Genomic DNA, 24,318 nt, shown 5'->3' with positions numbered 1-24,318 from the left:
CAAGCACAGGAAATCTGTAAGACTTCACAATTATAGGCTGGGATATTTCTTTCTGATACATATAACCTGAAATTTTCATGTTTGGGCACCTACTAAAAAAGCTAGATTTAAATACAAATGATCTAATATGCTTTTAACTTGCTAATTCTTTTAACTTGCTGATTTTAACTTGCTGAACTTGGTTTTAACTTGCTGATTCATTAAACTATTCTAATAACAGTTACAAATGCAAACTGACAGCCACAAAATAAAGTTGCATTTGTGACTATTTTAGGCAAACTTCCTTAAAGGTCAGGATAGTTGCAGTGTAAGACAGAAAGGCTTAAATGGAAAGAATGACAGAACAATTGCAAGCATATAAGAAGAGAAGAGCTTTTCTGCTGCAGCCAGAAAAGAACAGAGGAGATCGTGGAGAATCAAGGTAGTTTTTGAGAAGGAATTCAGCAGTAGCATACAAGGAGAAGGGAATAAAAAGGGGCTGGCTGATAGTGGAATAGGCTGAAAGAAGAGGAAATGAAAGAAAAATAGCTGGCAGCGTGGCCACAGGCAGCAGAATCTAATCCTTCACTTATTGTCACTGGAAGAGTAATAACAACTAAAAATAAATACTACACAAAATGCATATGTTAAAAAAAGTCACTAACTTCTCCTGCCCAGACATTCACTTCTGTGAGAGGCCTTGCAAAGGTGATGTTGGAATTAGTATGAGAAGCAGATGATTGCCCACAAACAGATGTTGGCCACTTTTTTGCCCCAAACCAGTTTTTGAAGAGATAATGAGGAACTTTGACTTGATCAAAGGCAGACAAAATGGACAAATAAGTAATTTGCCTGAAAGTGCAGGAGATGAGAACTTTGTGCTGGACAGAGCAACTGCCTGCTCTGGAGTTAGACCCTTTTATGTCATCAAGTCACAGCTGATTTATGGCAACCTAGTAGGGTTTTCAAGGCAAGAGACTCACTGAGGTAATTTGCCATTGCCTTCCTCTGCACAGTGACCTTGGTGTTCCTCGGTGGTGTTTCATCCAAGTATTGACCAGAGCTGACTGCTTAACTTCTGAGATCTAATGAGATGGGGTATCCTGGCTATCCTGGTCAGGGGAAGCTAGAAACTCCTCACTCACCCCTATCAGAAAGGATGCCGTATGTAACTTATCCATGCCATCAGTGAAGGACGTGGACTTCAATACCCTCCCCCATCACACAGAGAAAGAAAAGGTCTATACAATGCTATTGTTTTTATTTTCAGACAAGCATTTTAAAGGCACTCATATTTTAAAAACTGAACTTTATTTTTCCTTATTATAACTTTTCAAAAATCTCCTTTTTCTGCTGGGCTAGCACAATATAAAGGGGTGGGAGATAGTTTCTATCAACCAGCAAAGAGGCCATGTCCATCTTTCACTCAACAAAATATAAACCACTCAGCCACTCAATGATGCAGGACTTGTAAGCATTTTACTGCATTCAGAACAAGCACAAGAAGCATTTTTCCAAGTCAGTTTCAAATGCCTGTAGCCCAGTCAACAGATCACTATTCGGAGGAAGACGCACAAGGTGTCTGTCTCCATATCAGGAGCAAACAAGCGCATCTTCCAAGAGGAAAATGTGTGGGCTCAGTTTGGACTTGCTAAGCATAAGGGGAAAGGCGACACGACTCATTTATGTTTCCTTTCCCTTTGCCTGTTAGGCTATCCACAGCTTTGTTACAGAAAGAAGAAACTGCTGATCTAAGAAGCATCTCTGACAATATTCCCCCACCCAAATCAGGGCAAGTTTCAAACAAAGAGCTGGCAGAAAGGATTCCTTTGGGTTTTTACCCAACAAGCTCAGCTAGAATAGAACATAGGAATATACCAGGGTTTAAGGACTTAGGTCCATTCTGTTTATTCTGTGCATTAAGTCCTCCAGCAGAGTTTCTAGATCTTTCTTGCAAAGCCTTAAGAAGTAGTTGGCTGGTTTTCCCGCTGCATCACTATGCAAAGCACAGTTCCACATGCTTATTTCTCTGCAGCTACTCAGGAATTCATGACCTTCAGAATGCCTGCAGAATCAGCTTCCGCTTCACATCACGGCTGAACCTGTTCATCTTGAACAACTCACTGTCATAGAAGGCAGAAAGGTTGTGGATGTTGATCTGGCGAGCCTGGAAGAAGAGAGAAGAGACAGGAGCTGAAACCCTGAGGCTGGTTTCTACGGCTAGCACCCCATACAGGATCTCAGTACAAACAGACACGATAGGCCAAAAACACAGGCAGGACTATATGCTTGTTATTGGCTTGGCATTCTCTTCTTCTCCTAGCACCCACTGCTGTTTTTCTTGTCATTATTCAATTCAACAGCCATTAAGAGGCAGTTAGTACACACTTTAATTATATGGCACCTGTACAAACAAAGCCAGGGAGATGAATGTGGCTGGTCTGAAGCCTGCCTTGGGGAGAATCAACTGTGTCGCTCTCATCAGAGTTACACCTTTTGTAACTCCACTGAATTCAATGGGCTTAAAAAGGGTGTAACTCTTGTTAGGATGGGGTTACAAATCTAGAATAGTTGCTTAATTAATCCAGTCCTGGAAAAAAGTATCCTCCATTCCTATTGCATCTCTTAATAAAAGCTCAAACAAGGGTAGGGACAAGAACGTGTATAGAAAAAAAATCTATAAGAGTTTCTAATTCTGCTTAAAAACAAACAAAGCCACCTCTTGCTTTATGTAATTTCTCCTCAAAAAAATAAAATTGGCAACCAGCGCCATTGTTAGAATCCTGCAGCATCTTAATTTTAGCCACACATAGGAAGAAATCTAACTTATTCCTGGAGAACTGCTGCCCTCACATTAATCAGAACACAACACCTGAATTGAAAGAGGTATAAGCCCATTTCGCTTCTCCAGTGAATAACCAGCAGAGACTGGATGCGTTTAATGTTTCAAAGACTGCCCTCTCATGGTCACCAAATGAATGCTGTATCATTGTAGACAGCTCTGTATTTTTCCTGTCCATGCATATTTAACACTTTCCCCATTAACAATTCAATTCCAGGACTAGGTACGTAAAGACTGCTGAAAAAGCTAGAGTGAAGAATACCTCACACACTAGAAACTTAAGTTTGTCTTCAGTACAAATGAACTGACACCAACATCCTCTCAGCTCAGAAGGGCAAACATAGGAAAGGGTAAGATTCAGGCTCCTAATACAAAAACACAAGGGAAAAAGTCCCATACCTTGTCAACCAAGTCTTTCTCTGGCACCTCAATGGTATCTTGCTGAGCTCCATAACGATTCCTCTGATACATCACCTGTTCTGAGACCAGCTGTTTCAAAATGAACAGCAATAGTTCATTGTTATCGCGCCTGAAGGCAAGGTACCGAGCAAAGGTCTGTGTGGAAAGAGTAGAAAGGTGGGTTGAGAGGATCACCATCATCAACAACATATTGAAAACAAAAGATAAAGCAAATGTTCACACACACTCCAGTCAACTCAGTATCTGCTTCAAAGCTGGGAGAATATCTATGAGCTAGAAAGCCTATATCCACATCCAGACCATCATGGATGGGACCATCTATAAAGCAGCAAAACACTGGGCGTTTCAAAGAGGAACAGCAACGAGGAATTATGAGAGAATGATAGCCCAGTGACAAATCCACAACATTACATTTTTGAAGCGCACATGTTAGTGGCAGAACTCAGGCAAGTGACAGCAAGATGCAGAGTCCTTCCAGGTACATGTAATACACAGAAACCAGAATAGCCTTTCAGGAGTATCAAGCATGGCCACGAGTGAAAACTGCTACATTCCATCTATTAAGTGCTCGAGATTCAGAGTAACTGCTTCCAATTTTAGTATCTACACCAGTGGTGGCACCTTAGAAAATACCTCTTCTCCTATGAAATTGAGCATAGGACAGTCTACAGGAGAGGCCTCCCTCAGATTTCCACCCATTTGTAAAGCAAGAACAAGGAGGATGAGGGGCACTGCCGTTTCTGTTATCGTACCACAGCTGCTTGGATCCCTTTCAAGGGAAGCCAGCTAGCATCCAACCCCTTGAAATGTTTCCAGGAACATGTAAAACCTTGCTTGCTTTCCATTCAAAGCAGTACTCTTGCAGCTTCAATACAGATTATGTGCATATATAATACACAAGATGGACCCTTAGTTAGGGCACCTGAGCATTTCTTCCAAGAGTAAAATTTTGGTAATTATGGTCACTGTCTTGGATCCCTATGTAAAGTTTTCACGCGCAAAAGGAAATACTCTCTTCCCTGAATACTGGTTTGGAAGGGGACCCCCAAGAGTAGCAGAGGTGGAGGTTGGAGGTCTACTATGGAAGAGGGGAAAACTGACCCCTTGCTGCATGCATGGTTTATTCTGTTCCCACCTGTTCAGAAAGGACCCCACTCCTATGGAACCTATCAAAAAACCATCCCCAGGTACCTTTCGCATGCTCCTCATAACGCTGAACTTCTGTGTGTCAATGAAACTCTCCAGCATCACCCGGATGGCCATGTTGACATCATCCTCCATCACGTAATCCCGCAGGTGCATGCGGGCATGGGCCTCGGCCATTCGGATCATGGATTCAATGTGACGCACCGTGATTGGGATACTTCCAGTCGCCTAAAGAAAGAATGCAATGAGCCTACAGCAGAGATTTCCTCCATACATTATATAGGCCACTGTCCAGGTTAACAATTCCACAAGCCGTATGTAAAAAAAACTGAGAAATACAACCGACAACAGCAAGATACATAGCTCACAGGAGACCTGAGAACTTTAAATGTTTCAACTCTGTCAAGAACTCGGGAGAGTGTGCCATCTGCTGGCACAGAGAGAGCAATGCCAAGAAGGCAATCAATTGTTAGGTCTTCCAACTAAATTAGTAAATTAACTCTTTAAATAAGTTCCAGGCTGATTTGGAGGCAACTGCTGCAATTGTTCCACTTGTGAGGCAAGAGTGTACATCTCAGAGTGGTGTAGCACAAGGTTGGTACATATGAAAGATCCTCATTTCAGTTCTGGAACTTCCAGTTAAGCAATTCAGGTAGCAGCACCTCACCCCCCCCCCCCCAAGTGCCTTAAGTCCTACTTCCTCCAGTGGTTGCTTTACCATAGATTCTTTCCTAAGTTCACTGTACATCCTGGCCACTTTGTCCTGGTCCATCTGGTTGAGTTTGGGATGGACTTTCTCCTTGGCATAGATAATGTATTTCTTCAGGACTTCCTGTGGTATGGGTTCTACATTGTACGTATTAGGAAGGACCATCTCTTGAGAGTCTCCATTCACCATGTCCTTGTTGTTGGGGTGATGTTTGATGTGGCTGCCAACCACAAACCGAGCCAGCATCTCATCCTACAACAGAATTCAGGAAAGAGAAGAGGTCAGGAAGTTGCAGGATTGAGGTATGTTAAATACATACCTAATTCAGAGGGACAGAGAAGCACCAGGCTGGAAATAACTGACAGCTTAACAGAAGATGGGCTCTATCTAAGTGGTCTTGCTATTCTCAAGTGAAGGCCAGTGTGTGTGTGTGTGTGTGTGTGTTTCACCAGCCCAAGTGACAATACTATCTATGTCAGGGTGCAATCTCCCCCATGTACCATTCACAATTTGATCCTGCCTTCCCTCCAAGAAGATCCATGAGGCAAACATGATCCCCCCTCCCCAGATATACCCTCCAGAGAGCATTACACTCTGCAAATAACAACTTGCTGATGGTCCCCGGCCCTAAAGATATCCGTCTGTCCTCAACCAGAGTCAGGGTTTCTTTCAGCTCTGGCCCTGGTCTCGGGGAATGCTCTGACTCAGGCCATGCAGGATTCAACTAAGTTCCACAGGGCTTGCAAGAGGGAGCTGTTCCACCGGGCCCTTGACTAAGAACAGCAACAGATGGCCTCCTTTTCCCCCTCCCCTTCCTGTCATTTGCTTTTTACACTCCTTTTCCCTTACTAATATAATGCCCACCCTTCAACAGTTTAGTCAGCGCCATGAATGTGTAGAGATGACCTATATTGATTGGATAGTTTATTTTAATTGTTGACCTATTGTTGGAAGGTGCCCTGAGCCAGTATGGGGAAGGGTGGCTTAGAAATTAACAAATTACAATTAAATAAAGTACCTGAACAGGATCTACTGTATCCCTGACAACACACAGGATATCGAATCGAGAAATGATGGGCTCAGTCAGATCAACATTTTCTGAGAAAGTCAAGGAGGGGTCGTAGCGGCCACCTAGTGAAAGGAGAAAAACTCATTTCAGAACAGGGGTTGAACTCACATCTTTCCTTCCAAATGAGCCTGGACTCAGGTTTATTACATGCGAAGGAGTAATTCTCTCAGAATGACTAACAGGGAGCTGAGAAAAGCCACAGTATGAATATTCCTATCGAGTGCAGAGCAGCAAATGCTTTTTATGTTCCTGGTCTATCAGTCCATACCTATGGGGTTGGCAGCAGCGATAACAGTGCAGCGAGCCTGCAAAGAGGTGACGATTCCTGCCTTTGAGATGGAGATGCTCTGCTGCTCCATGGCTTCGTGGATGCTGGTCCTGTCTTGATCATTCATCTGAGGAATCACAAAGGCAGTCAACCACCTGCTGGCTGAGAGAAACTCACACACTTGATTATGCAGAGGTTAAGAGCAGCACAGGTTCTCAAAGTATCTTTCCTTAACACAGCCACTGCTCTGCCAGAGACATCAGCAAAAGTCTCCAAGCAAATGTGCTTAGCTATGTGTTTAAGGATCTTCAAGGGCAGAAAGCACCGAACTGACTTAATTGAACACTACAGTTAGTGCTGCTGAGCCTTATTGATTCACCCATACTCTGCATAGCTGTCTGGATTCCACATCCAAATTTGCAACCCAGTCTATGCCAGTTTCCCAGGCAGGTAAACCCTTAGCTTCAAAGAGTGCCAAGCTATTGCTTTGTCACTCCTTTGCCTCCCAGCTGTCAGGTTCAAGATGGAGAAGAACTAGTTTTCATAACCTGCCTTTCTCTACGTTTAAGGAGTCTCAAAGTGGCTTACAATCACATTTCCTTCCCCTTCTCACAGACACCTTGTGAGGTAGGTGGGGTTGAGAGAGTTCTGAGAAAAGTGTGACTAGCCCAAGGTCACGCAGCAGACTTCATGTGGAGAAATGGGGAAACAAACCCTGTTCTCAAAAGTGTTGCAATAAAGCAATCTAGGCTTTGCTATTCAAAGTCTACCCAAGACCCTGACCTGTTCTGTGCCCCAATCAAAACTCACCTTGTCAAACTCATCTATTAAGCAAATGCCCCTGTCTGCCAGCACAAGGGCACCTGCCTCCAGGGTCCACTCTTTGGTCACTGGGTGCCTCTGCACGTAAGCCGTGAGACCAACAGCAGAAGCACCCTGACCGGTGGTAAAGATAGCTCTGCTGGATGCTTTCTCCACATATTTCAGGAATTGAGACTTGGCGGTTCCGGGATCCCCACAAAGCAAAACGTTGATGTCACCACGGACTTTATGTTTGCCTCCTGAAGCACATAAGACCAAAAATTAATTGGTGGCGGGGGACTTTAAATGCTCGTGCTGCCCTCTAGTGGAACAATAAGTTATTGAATACATTATTAGCAAGTTAACATGAAACATAAGGTGAATGCAGAATTTTATATCCTCCCACTGTCCCCAACACCCATTGTCTTTTATATTTAAAATGAAGAGTACAGCATCATACCTAAAAGATCCTACAACAGAAACTAAGAGATACATCTGGATGCAGTAATGGAAAAGAGAATGAGTTACTAACAGTGTCATGCAAATCAGAGTTGTGAATTCACTGAAGCACTTTAAGTAGTCAAATTATTTCTTAATGCAAATCTGGGAATTTAAGGACTATTTTATACATTTCAGCATGAAGGGTGGGGGGGGATGGGGGGGGGGAAGGGAGATCTGGTTGGGTGTATCTTGTCTAACATCCAGAGAAGTAAAACTATCAACTCTTCCCACCCTGCAGCAAGATATATCAAGTGTACAAAAATGATGGTTGCAAGTACTGAATCTTTTCAAGCAACTGTGGATCAAGATTTCTCTCCAATGTAATGTAGCTGTAGCACAAGAGGTGGTGTAGATGTGAGCAACTCAGGGTATGCATGCAAAACCTTGCAGCTTCTTCTTATAAGAACTGGCACTTTCACTTACCTGGGTTTTTTGGTTCTCCCCCGAACAGGGCTAGGGCCAGACCCCTTTTGATGTCTTCATGCCCGTAAATGGAAGGAGCAATGCTAGCAAAGATCTGGAAGTAAAACCAACAGGTCACCAAAGATGAAGAATGCCTAGAACTGTACAAGACATGCACATTGCAATGGAAAACTCCACATGCAACAAGAGACTGTGACTGAGAGCACCCACATTTGTATGTGTTTGTTAGGGTGGAAAGAAAGGCCTGGTAACACCAAAACATGCCAACCTCAGTGTGTGCAAAGTTAAAGTTAAGACACTGATTAACCTCAGAAGCAGCCCCCCAGAGCCTTCCTCCAAACCACTCAGATCCAAGTTCTTAGAAAAACCAAACAACATACCCATATTCTGATCAATACAAACTGCTTATTCAGGAACTGGATGGCACAGGAGACATTTTATTTGCTCCTGCCATCTGTCTTTATCTATATATATAAAAAGCTAACCATGAGTTTGTTGGTAACAGATCACCTCCCAAACGGCTGGACCAAACCGCGTGAAAATTTCACACGCCATCCAACATGCCTCCTTCCGTGTTCTTAGCTCCTTCCCCCACTGTGGGACCACTCCTGTGCCACGCAAAACCCAAATTCCCACCAAAACACAGCTGCACATGCCCACCGCTCACATTTGAACGCCTCCACCACCCGCCAGGCTAGGCTTCGCCCGTGACCTGCCACCCGCCTCCCCCTCCACTCCACAATGCGCGTGCCCAACGGTGCGGTGCTGCAATACCCAATAAGCCCACCCCATCCACCACCCCCCCTCGCTTTGCTGGCCCGACCACTCTGGGCATGCGCTTTCCACTCCTACCCTCACTGAGCCATGGGCCTGGGACCAGTCTCTCTCCCCTCAAACCGCCTCCTGCTTTTCCATCCGCGGCTCGCACACAGACTCCCCCCAACCTCCCGTGCCCCACTCACTGCGCAACAGCCCCACCCCAACCTCACCCCCGCAGCTGCCTCCTCCTCCTTGCTGAACACGCCCCGCGCGAAGCTTTCCAACAGCGGCCGCCTCGGCGGCTCCCTGGCCCACCGCTTGCCCACCAGAACGAGCCACACCCACCCTCCCACACACTCCACCACCGCCACCGACCCATCCACGCCGCTGCAGGCCACCTTCCCCACCCTCCCTCCCTCCCCCACGCTTTCCTTGGCCCACCGGGAGGCGCAGCCCGCCCAGCCAGCTCTTGCCCTGCCTGGTTCCAGCAGACCTTCACTGTTTTACACTCATACTATGTCACCCCACTGCCCCACAGCAAGTGGTAAGTGGGGTCCTGCAGCAGCAGCGCCAGTGACCTAGGCCCCACATAACCCCCCCTCCACAAAAGGCCAGCTGGGCCCAGGCCTTGCCACTTCCACCATGCCCTCCAGGCCTCCCTGAGTGACCTGTGCACCGGGAGCACCCCACGCCTCCACGTTCAGCCACAGCAACGCATGGCCGGGTAAGCTAGTATTAATTATACAGGGATCACATGAACACGCCTGGTTCAAGGAGCAAGCTTTTTATTCTAAACATGTATTCCACCTTGAACTCTTTGGAAGGACAGGGATAAAAATTAGATACGTATCTTAAAGCACGTTTATTTTGATTTTCTAAAATGTTTTTGAGAACAGATGTTGCTAGTCCAAATCAGGGTACATAATGAGGAAGAAACTCTCCTTGTCTCCCATTTTGGACATGAGACTCCTTGTCCAAGGGTCACAGACAGACAGCCCAAAGGCAGAACTTTGGAATCATACTCACTTTTTCTCCAATCTGCTCATCCTTGGAGAGGCCAACGATGACCTTCATATCCTCATCCGTGAGCTCCCCAACTGCTACCTTGTCATTCTTCTTTGCAATGTGATTGGCCAGAATCACTGTGGCAAACACTGGAAATCCATTGGCTGTGTTCAAAGAACCATCATAATTATTATGATAGATTCCAGTAAGCTCCTGGAAGGCAAAGAAAAAGGACATTCCAAAGTTGTAGGTTTTGGGGGAATTCTCAGCCAGAGAACTGCAGAAACCATAAGTCATGAATCAAAGTGGATTCTGGTAGGTCATGTAACCAGTTGTTTAGTTCAGGGAACAAGATGCCAAGGGTATTAAATGTTGTGAGTCCTGTTTTATTAAATGGGGCTTACAGGATTAATGCGCTAAACAGCTCTTTCAGCCTACAAGTTCTGTGAACGCCACTGTTTCTGTAACAGTTTTGAAGACTCATGTTTTGATAATGATTGCAGAAATGATTAAAGAACACAACATGTGGAAAACTAACTCGTGACCCTGAACAGCTAACTCCTAGGACTTTCTCCTGAGCAGCAATGTAGTTCTTTCGTCTCAATCTATCACACTGCTAAAGAGTTTATTCTCCAAGAAATACACTACAGCTCACTGAAGATTTACACAGCAGGCCAAGAACCTGTCTTCATTTCCATGGAGGCTAAAAATTGCCAAGTCAATAGCCAGCAATTCCTAGTCCAAGGGTGAATTTCCATACAAGCAACTATAACTTCTATTTTCTGCTGCAATTGTAAAAAGAAAACAGAACAGAACAAAAAAACCAAAATCCAACCCCTGAATCTCAGCCTGATAAACTTTTGAAAGCTGTATGCTTGTTTCCGAAGCTCCTTCATTGTCCTTCACATAAGGACATTTTCCTAAACTCTATGAATGGGGGTCAATGTTTTGGCCATGATTTCTCCTGCCTTTCCATCTTCAGGACGTGACACTTACAATTTCATCTCCTGGTTTGCAGCTGTCCACTAGGTCAGCAAGTAAAATGGCATCCTTGGAGCGAGGGAGCCTGCCAGCTGCCACTTTCCCAGGGCTCTCTTGGATTTTGATGCGTTGGTAATTCTGGTAGACCGTCTGCAGGAGAACCAATATGCATTAGTGGAAGATTCAACGTTGACAGTGGAGGTTTCATTGCGCTCGAAAGAAAACATCTCGTGCTAACGACTGATGAGTTCTATTAATCACACTTTATTTTACAGCAACATTTGATAAGGCCTAACTCTTCAGGCAGAAAATTGTACAAAGACTATCACTGTTTACAAGGCCCACAACAGGACATCGTCAATTTAAAGCAGAAGTAGGCCATTTGATCTCAGGTTCACCTCACAAATCTCCAGAAGAGCAGGCATGTTAGCATCTGTTGAGACTGATAGAAAACTTGGTATCAAAGGAAAAGGTACAGGGAGTTCCCTGTGAAAGCACAAGGTCATGACTGATCCATGGCGTAACATCACATCACAAAGTTTACTAGGCACACTTTGTTTGCGGGGTGGTTTGCCACTGCTTCCCCAGTCATCTACACTTTACCCCCAGCAAGCTGGGTACCCATTTTACAAACTTCAAAAGGATGGAAGGCTGAGTCACCCTTGAGCCAGCTATCTGAAATCAACTTCTATCAGGATTGAACTCAGGTTGTGAGCAGAGCTTTGACTGCGGTACTGCAGCTTATCACTCCACTCTACAAGTGTCCAAGGACTTATATTATTAATTGGGTAGCCAGCAGCCTGCTTCGCTGTGCAGTATCCACACAAGACAGACTCTTGCAACCCTGACTGCATGCACACTGCAACCATGAGGGCCACGCTGATACTGTGAAAAAAGCAAATAGGCATGACTCTTCAGAATGCCCAAGTGCCAAACAACACAGTCCATGCCGCATGTCCCATAAAACGTCCATCTAAGACTGGTGCCCCTACAGCTACTACAAGGTTTGTGGCTGAAGATACGCTACAGCAGGATTTCTAGTCTGCAGAGCTTGGAAAAATGGGACTGTGAAGCTCTATGACCATCAGCTGTCGGGTAAGTGACCTGGGAAAGGGCTGTCACAAAGAGTGCCGTCAGCTACAGAAATGGGAGGAAGGCAAGGCATAGAAAGGTGCTTGCATACTCTTGGATCCTAAGCTGCTGAGTTTAGCATGGGACATCTAAAGAGCCAGTGCAGTGCAGTGGTTAAGGGCAGTGGATTCTAATCTGGAGAGCTGGATTTGTTTCTTCGCTCCTGCACATGAAACCTGCTGGGTGACCTTGGGCTAGTCACCGTTGTCTCAGAACTATACCAGCCCCACATTCTTCATAAAGTGTCTGTTGTGGGGAGAGGAAGAAAAGGAACTTGTAAGTCACTTTGAAACTCATTACAGTTGAGTAAAGAGGGATATAAATCCAAACACCTCTCCTTCTAGTGGAAAAAAAGAACAGTGAAGAAGGGCCAAGGGCAAGTGACACCCTAGTGCACCTGCCCTACCACCATCTACAAGCCATCTTACAAGCAAGCCTCTGTGCCATTCCACCCAAAGAGCAGGATTCTGGGCTTGGTCTCTAGTACAGCTGGCAATGCTGCTGCCTTAACACACGTCATCTGAACAGTCTGGTTTCTTCAAGAGTCACAGCAGACACCTGTCCCCCAAGCATCGCCTACCTGTTCCATGTTGATTTCAAAGGGACCAACAGACTGGCACTCAGGGCAGGATCCAGGCTTCACTTCCTGGTTCTGAGACTGACAGAAAGGCCCCAGGATGAAGCTGCATTTACTACAATTGTATTTGACTAAGCTGAGCTGGGGGAGGACCCCCGTGCAGCTTGTGACCACCCCACCGGTCCGGATCAGCTGGTTCAAATGTAGCTGCCTGGAACAAAAGGCAGGGGCGAGGTTAAGGCAGGGTAGGCAGAACTCCTAATTTCAGGGAAGGAAAAGTGAGCAGAGTGGCCCCTGTTATCAGGGTATACGACGGGCAATGCCCTAGAACTCTTCCGTTTGGAGCAAACTGATTGTAAAACAACTCTTAGAGAAACAAACTGAGATTAGCAGCATCTTTATAATCCAAGGATGGAGGAGACAAAAAACTCAGTTACTATTAATATGCCAAAACAAGACTCAAGACACGGTCTTAACCACTGCTTCAGCAATTCAAAGATGTTCTCCTCTGGCATCAGCTAGTGGCCCTAAGTAGCTTGCTCTCTAGACCAGGATGTTCTGAAGCCCTTAGCTCACCTAGGCAATTTGGGGTCTCGAAGCAGTAAAATGCCTCTAGGAGAGTAGGAGAGTAGCTAGGTTGAGTTACAGAATGTAAGGATGTTATCTTCTGAACAAGATGATTTTCCAATCTCTTTTAGCACGTATTTGCTTCTCATTCTCCTCTCCTGCCTGATTCACACACACAACGAAATAAGGTAGCAGAATAGCCCAAACCACTTCAGACGGTATCATGTTTTTAAATGCTCCTCTAAAAAGTCTCCAGGCAAATTAAAACAAAACAAAAACACAGAACAGCAAACAAAGGGCTGGGATAAAACTCCTGTCTCTAATGTGCCAGATTTCTATTTGCAGGACATTTTTAAAGTTTTGAACTAAATAATGCATTTGCAAAGCTAGAAAAAAACTGAGAAGGAAGCCAGTGTGATGTAGTGGATCAAGCAGTGAATCAGGACCCTGGCAATCCAGGATGGAATCCCCACTTCTGCCATGGAGGTTCACTGGGTGACCTTGGGCCCATCACAAACTTTCAGCCTGGACTACCTCACAGGGCTGTTGTTCTGGGAAGTGGAAGGAGAATGATGTTCTAAAAACCTCTCTGAGTCAGAAATGGGGAAGAAAATAAATGCAAAATGCAAATACTAATTAGGACAATCAAGGTGTGAAGTGTTCTCAAAATCTTCACTCCTTCTCCTCTTAATTTTTTTTCAAGTCTTGCCACTAAACAAGGCAAGTGGCTATTTAACAAGCCTAGTTTGAAAGTCACAAATGCAAGGATAACAGGATTAACTGTCCACTTGGTACCCTGCAGTACCTTCTTTGCTGGAGAGAGCAAGTCAGGTGAACGGAAAGCTTCAGGAAGGAGCCTTCATGAAGAGAACAGGATTATAGTCTATAGTCTATATTCACTCTTTATGGTATTAAGTGTTAATGGTATGTATTACCCTGCTCTTAATACATTATTGTCTAATGTTGTAATTCCATTTTCAGTATTATTTTGACATAACACAATTGATATTTTTGCACTGTTTCTGACCCATAATCCTAGTTCTCTTTTAGTACTTAGATGTCTCAAACGATTAGATTGCATGGATCAATACCACGTAATCTGCCTTGAGTGAGAAATATAATAAAATAAACAAACAAACTCAGACCCAAAGATTTTGACAGCTATCTCTGTGAAGGCTAACAGAGACAGTGAGAGACTGAACTACTTTTATAGTCTTCTGTTATAGCAGATTTCCATTTGAGCAGTTTTTCTGGAGAAGCAGCAAGGAAATATTCTCAATACATGAACCACCTCATATTGCTACCTCTTTCCTAAGAAGATTACCGAAATTAAATGGCAAAAATGTGTGTGGCAGTGTTCTGCCAAGAGTTTCTCCTCCCAGGAACCAAGCTGACTTCTCACCTGAGTGACCGCAACTCCTCCACCAGAGGTAAGTGGGAGATGCGAACGTGGATTTCCTGAGCAATCCGGTCATATTTGGGGTACATGGCCAACACCACTTCCTTGGCTGCTTCATCAAAGATCTTCAACATTTCTGCTGGAGCCTCAGGAAGGAAATAGGCCAGGACATGTTCCCGGGCAGCCAGGTCTTCATAGTTCACCACTAGGCTCTCTCGGTTCTCTGCCAAGAGAGTGTGAAGTGAGCTTGTGACATAACAGGGACAGGTTCCTCCTTCCCTCCCTCACCAACCACTGCAAAGAAGAAAGTCAAGCACTGAATGAACTGATCCACCCATTAAATAATGCTACGACCTCCCAAACAACACTGATAATAAAGAATAGAAAATGCTGCATGTTTTATAAGGTAATGAAACAATGAACAACAGCATCACCAATATGAAACATCCTGAATCTCAGCTGAAATGTTTCCTCATTGAACAACAATCATTGAAACAAAACCCTACAGTAACAGAAGCAGATATAACATATAGTGCATTCTTATTAATAGTCAATTACCAAATGGGGACAAATTCGGGAGAAGAAGAAAAAATCCATTTCCCCCTTAACTTCTCTTCCACTGTGCTCAGGATTGCCTCCTCCATCTCATCTTAGCCACCATTCCTAAGACACTTTGCAGACGGCAGTTTGTGGCACAATGCTATGGTATCCAAAAATGACAACCTGAACTGCAGCTGCTTTGCTTTCTTATAATATTTGTGCAGATGTAAGTGACAATGTTTCTGGGGTTTTTAATCACCACCCCCTCCATATTTTTCTTCCAAGTCAGATTTTTCTCCAAACCTGGGGGTTTCCAGAACTCTCAATCATAATACCGATTGGTTTAGTATTCACATTTTGCTACCTCTGGAATTATAGTAATATTTAAACAGTACAAAAATCCATAAGAAAAAACAGTAAATTCCTTCCTATTAAGTTTGTAATGACCACATAAAGATGAATATTAGATGGATTATTGCTGTGACTAATAAGAACAGAAAATATTTTTCAGTATAGATAGCAACAATAATAATTATGGAATTATCCTCAGGGAATTATTCCATGAACAACATTGTTTCCTAGATAAGTCATCCATATGGCAGGAGGAAGAAAAGTTGTATGTGGAACATCTACACTCAGAATAATGAACAGAAGCGGGGAGACAAGCTCTGTTACCTCCATGTTTATTTTGCTACAGGGATTTCTGACTGGTAGGAATCCCATGTATATCCCCCCCAGATGAAAAGGCTGGGAGGAACAATTCCAGAAATAGATTCCAGAAATAGAAAGAATGCATGTGGGTGTCTGACTTTTAATAGCAAGCAAAAATATTGAGGATGATCTATGCAAACAGCAATTGGTCAAAGCCTACACCTTCTCCCTCCCTTGTCCACTCCCCTATTCTCATGCAGCTGTACCTTTGCACATGTCGCTGATCCTCTCCTTAAAGACATTGTGGCCATGGTCATCCACATGTGTCTTCAGAAAGTTCTTGAAGCGGTGGTAGATTTCAAGTCGAGGAGCTGCCATAGACACCCACTCCCTCACTGAGTGCCCCTTCATGTCTTCCAGGTTCTCAATGCTTTCAATCATGTCTTCATCCTCATCCTCCACGCCCTCAGCAGCTCGTTCAGCCATGCGCCTCTTCCGCAAAGGGCGATCCTCATCTTCGTCATCGCTTTCTGGATGAAGGGAGGGGAGAGACAGATCAGATGAGGACATGGATATCGTCTGTAGTTCCAACTACAGCAGACCAAGTACATAAGCAAGACCCTCTGTACATGCACCCAGAGCCCATGACTTAGCCTTATGCTTATCCTCCCTTCATAGTTAGAAAGGGACCTCTCACTGGTCACTTAGACCAATTAGTGCACATAACTGAGTGCATTCCTGACAGATGAATGTTCAGCCTCTGCCTGAAAACCACTACCCAAGGAAAATCCAACCTACCTGGTAACTGGTTGGACTTTCAATTTACTCTTACCCTTAAGACATTTCTCTTAACCCTTGAATCCTACCCTCCAGTAACTAAAGCCTATTAGATCGAGTCTTGCCCCTGTGAAGAATTTTGGGCCAAATCCACGTTATCTTCTATGTGCCAACTCTTCAGAGTGGGATTACTTCCTCCACTATAGTCTTCTTTTCTTACTCATCTCATCAAGCTATCTGCTATGAATAGCTCTGGGGACCCAGTTTCCGTGGTCTCGAAACCTAGACGAGCTCACATCCTGATGTGAGCCAAAAGCCAAATCTCGAAGGCTTAGTTCCAACTGTGAAATGAAACATGCCATTTGTTGTGGGGAAATGCAATGAATGGGGATCTTCAAGAGGTAGATTGTGTGAATGCTACAAACTTCAAAGACATACCATAAAGCAGACCAGCCCGCATGCGGCCCAGGCCACGGCCCATTTCGCGGTCCCTCTGCCTCATTGCCCGCTCTGCTGCTTCCCTTTGACTGGCGGTCAGTTCCTCTAGGTCTTCATCATCCATAGCTAAGCCCTCAGGTTCATAGACATCCAACTCTGGAATATGCCGGTAGTCCCTAGAAGCCCACAGATCTCAATCAGTCAGCTGTATGACACCACCAAATGTTCTGGATACTTGGCATGAGGCCCATTGATGGAAGAAAGTCCACACTTGTGTTAGATACTGGTATTCTCAACTCACAATCATCTCCAAAAGCCATTTCTATATCAGAAATCTAAAGTACAGCACTTTAGAAATTGTACATTTGCTGCTCATAGCTTGGTATTCAAAATGCTGATATACATTTCATGAAAAGAATATTAACTTGCGACCATGATGTGTACAGGTTATGTTTTATAGGTGCATCAGTCATCCCATACTGGAGCCAAGAAAACAGTTCAACTCTTTTTTATTCATAACAGAATATGCTGTGAGATTCAACTGCAATACACACTGCCACAAGCAATATGTCTCAGTCTCTACTGCAGTACACCACCCACAATTTCCAAGTCGTTTTCTTTCATGTTGTCTATTCTTTTTTCATGCATATGTACCTATAGGCACACCCAGCAAAGGGACTTCTAGCAAAACACCCTATTTATGCAACTTCTATGCTCACCCTTTCTACTGACCAGGGAAAGCAATGAGGAGAATGCATTTGGACTACACCTACTGCTTTTTGTTGAACGCTGATGTGGCCCATCCCTTCCAGAGAATCCTTCTCCCCATCTCCATGACAACAATAAGCACTTGCCACTGCCGAAAAGTGCTGTATTGCTCAAAGGGTAAGTTCTGAAGGCAGGCTATGTATGTGTGGTGGGGAAAGGGATCACCCCTGCCTGTTCCATCTCTGGGCCTCTACCCTGTTTCCCCGAATATAAGACATCCCCGGAAAATAAGACGTAGTAGAGGTTTTGCTGAAGTGCGAAATATAAGGCATCCCCAAAAGTAAGACATAGCAAAGTTTTTGTTTGGAAGCATGCCTGACGAACAGAATACAGAAATATAAGACATCCCCTGAAAATAAGACATAGCGCATCTTTGGGAGCAAAAATTACTATAAGACACTGTCTTATATTCGGGGAAACACGGTATGTGGGCATCTTGCGGCATAGCTCCTACGTGCAAAAAAAAAAGTCCAAATGCACAGGCCCACATAATGCTGCTGCCCCTCAGTTTTAATCAACTGCATGATTTAAACCAGCGGGTCTCAACCTTCCTAATGCCGCGACCCTTTAATACAGTTCCTCATGTTATGGTGACCCCCAACCCTAACATTTATCCATTTTACAGATGGAGAACACTGATGCAGAGTCTTAGGCGCCCCCTGTGAAAGGGCCGTTCGACCCCCAAAGGGGTCCCGACCCACAGGTTGAGAACCGCTGATTTAAACCTATAGTCCAGTGTTTTCCAACCTTTTCAATGTCACGGTACCCTTGACCTCACTCTTCATATCTCACGGTACCCCTGCCATCCTCCTCCCACCTTCCCCTCCCAGTTCCCTTGCTTGTCACCCCCCCACCTTCCCCTCCCAAGATGAAGGGAAGCATGGAGGGTGGGAAGTGGCTGCTGACCTTGTGGCAGGCCCTGCCCCCTGGGTCAGCCCATATCCTTGCTGGTGCTGGCAGGAGACACTGCAAAGTGAGGGGGGCCGGTAGCATTGCTGCGGTACCCCTGGGACATGCTCATGGCACCCTAGGGTACCATGGAGCCCTGAATCGCTGCTATAGTCCTTGGATCTTTCCATATGTTAAGAGGCATACACTCAGATCTAATGGGAGCAGCCCCTGCTGCGGGACAGTAGATAGCAAGTCCCTGCTTCCACACTCAGCAAACTTCTCAAAACCATGCCCATGAGCATCAATGTGTACTTCTGACTGCTCGGTGGATACGTAGGACCAAAGAGGAAGATTCTCCATTTATTGTCATAGCACCTTCAAGGAATGATATGGCAACAAAATCTAAACCTAATCATAATTGGAATGGATCATGACAATGACAAAGCATATCCGCCATCAAATAAGGTAAGTTTTATGACAATTCTAAAGAGTAATGCTATTATCAGTGGCACCCATATTCCCATAAATTAGCAAAAATTTATCAAGGGGCTAAAGGGGATTGTTGGGTATGTCGGGCTACCAATGCCAATTTTATACACATTAGGTAGGAATGTACAAGACAGGAGAGTTTTGGGATATGATTGCCACAGCTATTTCTAAAGCCATAATGATATAGATACCATTATTCCCTAGTTTTTTTGGTTAAATTATGTTGATCTCCCTTCTAAAGATGTTTGTGTATTTGTATTTAATGCCATAACATCTGCAAGGCTAATTGTTGCTCAGAGTTGGAAGGAGAACAACCCTGAAGAAGGAAGATTGGTTAGATAAATTAGAAGAATGATTTGTCTACATAAACTAACCTGTCTATTGCACTGCCAAATGTCTGATAAATTCAGAAAATGGAATACTTTCCTACTTCAAATGATAATTTTAAGCCTGTATACTTGATATTGTATAACAGTTCTGAAGTGTGTGTCTTAGAATTTTGTTTTGCATCAGTTTTGTGTTTATAATTTTAATAATTACAAAAGATAATTCTAAATGGTATCCTCACAGGCAGGAGAGGAATGCAAAAGGCACAGGCTGCCAGAGAGCAGAACCTGTAAGTACTTTTCCATACGAATTGCAAGTGCAAACACCTATCTCTGCCTTATCAAATTTCTTCTGATGGAAATGAAAATGCCCATCTGCATTCAGATCCACCTGAACTTATGCTGATAATGGTCCCTGAACTACTGCTGGATCATGGTAAGCATTAATAAATCTCTTTGCAGGAAACACCACTGGAAGAGAAAGACTTTAATCATTCTTGTTTTTTGTTCAGCAATACATTCTAGTGAAATGAACAACACTTCTGCGCTGTCTCTTTCTATTAGATGAGTCTGTCCATAAGATGCAACTTCATTCTCAATATTTCAGCCTTCAAAATAAACCCAAACTGTTTGGGAATTGATAACTTTGACAAACAAAGAGCTCTTTCACCTTAGGAACCCACAGCTTTTATACTTTGTTTCACGTAAAGATGTTAGTAGATTGTATATTCTTCCGCCACAGATCAAAGCATTCTTTGTTGCAGGATACTCCGCCTGGGTCCTAGTGCCAACCTAGCCCTACTCCCCCAATCTGTTTCAAAGTAAAAATACATTTTGGCATATATGCACTTGTATCAAAGTACCATGTTCAATAATGCACAAAATAATGGTTTTGACAAAGATAGTGTGTACAAATGAATGATAATTCTCATATTCATTTAGGACTCTATTCTAATGCGGAAGCATACAATTTTCTCAACTGCTGCACCTCAAGTGACCGAACTAATATCAGTAGCCTATCCCCATTTCCAATAAGCAAACATATCACGGCATTACTCAAAATCTGTCTGCAGAGAAGAATTCTAAGCACAAGCACCCATCCTACCTTTCCATCCCGTCCCCAATCAGCTCCTCCCCATCTTCATCTTCCTCATCAGGGAGGCCCTCCATCCCCAGAAGCCCTTCAGATTCATCCTCGAAGGGGGGCAGATCTCTCCCAGGGCTGGAAGTGAGGGCATCCCCCCGCCGAGAACTGCGCGCGGGGCTGGTGGCCATGTCAAGCGAGTCAGAAGAATCCTAATGAAACACACAATGACAAATTTTAACACTTCGATGGAAGAAGGCAGGCATCCGATTGGGAGAGACAAAAGTAAACAGAATAACTTTCAAGACTACAAGCATGTCCACTAAATGCAACTCTCCCCTCACACAAAACAAAACACAAAAAGCACAGAAAACTGTAATCTGTGAACAACAACCTTTTATTTCTTGAGACTCAAAAACTGTACTGCTAGGGAGGGGGAATCAAAAACTGTACTGCTAGGGAGGGGGAATTAAAATATTATCCAAACAACTTATCAAATGTAGAGAGGTTTATTGGAAGGAAGGTGCTATTTCTGTGACCTAGAACAAGAAACTTTCCTGCATGAATTCCAGAAGGGGTCCCCAACATGTAAAAACTATTGCTGCTTTCTTGGGAGGTGGCTTTCTTTTTTTTTTTTAAGGCAGAAGATCAAAATGAAAGGTATTGAATTTTGTTTACAGTCCCCTTTTCTCACCAAGGCTCAGGGCAGATTACAAAAAGTGGAATTAGAAGTTAACTTGTCCCTGGACTCGCTACTGTACTGCAACTAAGCCCAAATCCTCCTCGTACATGAAGCTCACTTGGGGCTCTCACTGTCCGTTTAAACTACCTCAACAGGATTGCTGTGAAGTATAAAACGGAGGAAGTGAATTCAGCGCATGCTGCCTTGAGTTACTGAGAGAAGGGGCGGAAATGCATTCAATAAACGTTGCACTGCAAAACACAGGATCGGGAGCTCACATACCTGAGAGCAAGCCCTACCAAGAAGTCACACATCCACAAACAGAGGGAAAGATAGGTTTCTCAGCATGCTAGTTTTCGCGGGGGGGGGGGGGATTTTTTCCCTCCCCCACAAAGTAGAGCCCTATTTCCACCCGTGAGCTCCCTCTGCTGTCTGAGAGCGCACATTCGAGAATTGGGCATGCGAATGGCCTTGATACAAATTCGCCCTCTTAAACAAAAGAGCAAATCTTTGATTTATAAGATTCACAATCTGTCGAATCTAGTACTATCAGACCCTTCCCTCCTGGAAAGCGCCCTCCCGCAGCAGAGTGCGGATCCAGAGCACCCAAATGAGGAATGAAGGAAGCTTTTTTTAAGGGACAATAAACTTGGCAGAAAGCGGGGAGGGGAGGAAATGCATCCAAGTCAGGAAAAAGGAAACTCAGCAGATGCCTCTAGAGTTTTCTCGACTCCCTAACAGGGAAGCCTCATCAACAGAAGCACCTACTTACCGACATGTCTGCAACAATCCGCTCTAGTCACCTCCCCTACAGGAACAGCCGCAACTCAGATTCCGCGCGAAATAAAATCACGTGGTTGAAAAGCCCGCGAAAGCTCATGAATAATAACCCAGCACCTACTGAATATGCAGATAAGGCGGGCCCTCTTCTTGAACGAATTGCGGCACCATGACATTGGCCATATGGAAGCTCAATAAGTAATTCACGCAGGAAAGCGAAAGAGAACGGTAATGAAACGCCTGACAAACCTGGGGACATGCGGCCCGATCCTATGCATGTTTAACCGGGACTCGCAGTGTTTGTAACTGGGTTTACTTCGAATTTAAACATGCGCAGCGGCCAGCGTTGGACTTCTAAACATGCATAGATTTGCTCCCTTCAAGTATCGGGCGCTTTAGCCTGTTGATTTGCATCGGGGTTTACATGAAGATAATTCTGCAGATAACTGACAAGTTGTTTCGGTGTGAGGAGAAAAAGAAAAGGAAACTGGTAAGTATTCTTGTTTAATCGAGGTCATTTGCTTGAGAAAGACTCTCAAGGTCAAAAGCTCATTGCCTCTATCCCCCTTATCTCTGCCGCCTATATTGCATGTTTTCAAGGTAGAGCTGTCATCCTCTAGGTGACACCTGGAGATCTCCTGCGCTCCAGGGGACTACAATCAGTTCGCCTGGAGAAAATGGCTACTCCGGAGGGTCAGGTGGACTATGTGGTATTCAAGGACGTAGGTAAGGGGGGCGGGGGTGTTCCTCGGGTTCAAGCCTCCCCATTACATGTCCGAAGCTCCTCCCCCCCTATTTGTGTTTTTTTTTGTAGTTGTAGTTTTTTTTGGTTTTTGGACTGGGGGCACTGCTTTTAGCTAGCAGCACCAAAATTTCAGGGATTTGTTGGGAGACTCTCCTGGTTTGGTTCAGGGTGTCCAAAGTTAGGGACTCCGAAAGGGGGTGCCTCCATCCCCCACTGTTTCCAATGGGAGCTACCCTGTTTCCCCAAATATAAAACATCCCCAGAAAATAAGACGTAGTAGAGGTTTTGCTGAAGTGCGAAATGTAAGGCATCCCCCGAAAGTAAGATGTGGCAAGTTTTTGTTTGGAAGCATGCCCGACGAACAGAACACAGAAAAATAAGACATCCCCTGAAAATAAGACATAGCGCATCTGTGGGAGCAAAAATTAATATAAGACACTGTCTTATTTTCAGGGAAACACGGTAATAAAAGATAGGGGCTACACCTTTGAGGGTCCATAACTTTGGACCCCCTGAACCTGGCTTCACCAAACCTGGGTGGTATCATCAGGAGAGTCTCGTAAAAATACCCTGAACGTTTGGTGCTGCTAGCTTAACAAGTGCACCACTGATAGCAGGTACACTCCCAATTCCCCCCAATTCTCCTTTTAAATCCATCCCCTTTGGCATGGATTTAAAGGGAGAATCTGAGGTCCCCAGTTTAAACATTGAAAGTGATGCTGTTTCAGGATGGTGGAGAATCCACCCCAAAACAGCATCACTTTCAATATTGTTTTAACTGGGGACCCCAGATTCTCCCTTTAAGGTGGATTTAAAAGAAAAATCTGGGCTCCCTAGTTTAAACACCATTGAAAGTGATGCTGTTTGGGGGTGGATTCCAGCATCACAGTGGCTGCCCATTTGCCCGCCCCCCCAAAAAAACTCAGGTTTTGCTCCGGGCTCCATTTTCCTTAACTACACCTCTGCCCGGAGGGGAGGGCAGAAGGCTGCTGGCTCTGAACCCAGCTGATGGGGGTGGGGCGGGCAGGTGGGGCAGGGAAGTCTGCTGTCCATGGCCTCGGAGAGCTGCTTTTATAAGCACTGAGGTCGGGGGCGGGTTTTGGGGAGGCGTGCCCACGCCCCCAGGGGCATGTGGGGGCATGGCCCCCCTGAACCCCCCCATAAAAATCTATACCTACGTCACTGGTGGTATTATAGCCGACTGAAATTTTCCCTCTCCTCAAATACTGTCCTCTCCAGGCTCCACCCCTTAAATCTCTAGGTATATCCCGAAGGAGAGTTGGCAACTCTGTTTGGAGGAAGAGTAGGAAGATCATTTAATGGAGTGCCTTTTATTGAACAGTATATCCCACTGAGTTCAATGCCAAGTATATGCGCGAATGACTGCAGCTTCTGGTAAGGATTCCAATATCAAACACTGAACATGGTACCTAAAGACCTTGCCAGAGGAAATCAATTAATATTATCATTTTACTGGTGACGAACATGGAGTCTGATGCATGCATTTAAGCCATGATGTACCTGAATTAAGAAATCTGTTATAACCTAACCCAGGAAGATTTGTCAGATC

At 44.6% G+C, this 24,318-nt stretch overlaps 2 protein-coding genes across 3 annotated transcripts in view; one reads left to right on the top strand and one right to left on the bottom strand.

Annotated features, from left to right (window-relative positions):
- Positions 1 to 1,223: 1,223 nt before the first annotated feature.
- MCM2 (minichromosome maintenance complex component 2) lies at positions 1,224 to 22,092 on the bottom strand. Its single transcript, XM_048488396.1, has 16 exons — positions 21,996 to 22,092; positions 20,563 to 20,753; positions 16,984 to 17,159; positions 16,035 to 16,298; positions 14,581 to 14,800; positions 12,615 to 12,822; positions 10,919 to 11,053; positions 9,944 to 10,135; positions 8,159 to 8,252; positions 7,244 to 7,494; positions 6,434 to 6,560; positions 6,115 to 6,227; positions 5,106 to 5,348; positions 4,433 to 4,615; positions 3,221 to 3,376; positions 1,224 to 2,146 (listed from the first exon to the last, which is right to left on the bottom strand). Exons 1-16 carry the CDS (start codon positions 21,999 to 22,001, stop codon positions 2,036 to 2,038), a joined length of 2,670 nt encoding a protein of 889 aa, XP_048344353.1. The 5' UTR covers positions 22,002 to 22,092; the 3' UTR covers positions 1,224 to 2,035.
- The window catches only part of TPRA1 (transmembrane protein adipocyte associated 1), a 30,695-nt gene continuing 28,452 nt past the window's right edge, over positions 22,076 to 24,318 (top strand). For both annotated transcript variants that reach the window (XR_007243815.1, XM_048488398.1), the window contains exon 1: positions 22,076 to 22,493. Coding sequence is in view for 1 of the 2 variants with exons in the window: in XM_048488398.1 (XP_048344355.1) it covers positions 22,428 to 22,493 (66 nt within the window). In the remaining variant the exon portion in view is untranslated. The remainder of the gene's footprint in view (positions 22,494 to 24,318) is intronic.

This window comes from Sphaerodactylus townsendi, linkage group LG03, assembly GCF_021028975.2.
Source record: "Sphaerodactylus townsendi isolate TG3544 linkage group LG03, MPM_Stown_v2.3, whole genome shotgun sequence".
Classification (NCBI taxonomy): Eukaryota; Metazoa; Chordata; class Lepidosauria; order Squamata; family Sphaerodactylidae; genus Sphaerodactylus; species Sphaerodactylus townsendi.
This window is presented reverse-complemented; position numbering and strand designations above follow the sequence as displayed.

Excerpts from the sequence above, each read along its gene's own strand:
- MCM2 (XM_048488396.1), bottom strand. Across the intron at positions 11,054-12,614 it reads TTGAAATCAACATGGAACAG|ACGGTCTACCAGAATTACCA; the intron begins GTAGGCGATGCT and ends GTTCTCCTGCAG. Across the intron at positions 8,253-9,943 it reads ATGAGCAGATTGGAGAAAAA|ATCTTTGCTAGCATTGCTCC; the intron begins GTGAGTATGATT and ends TTTTACTTCCAG.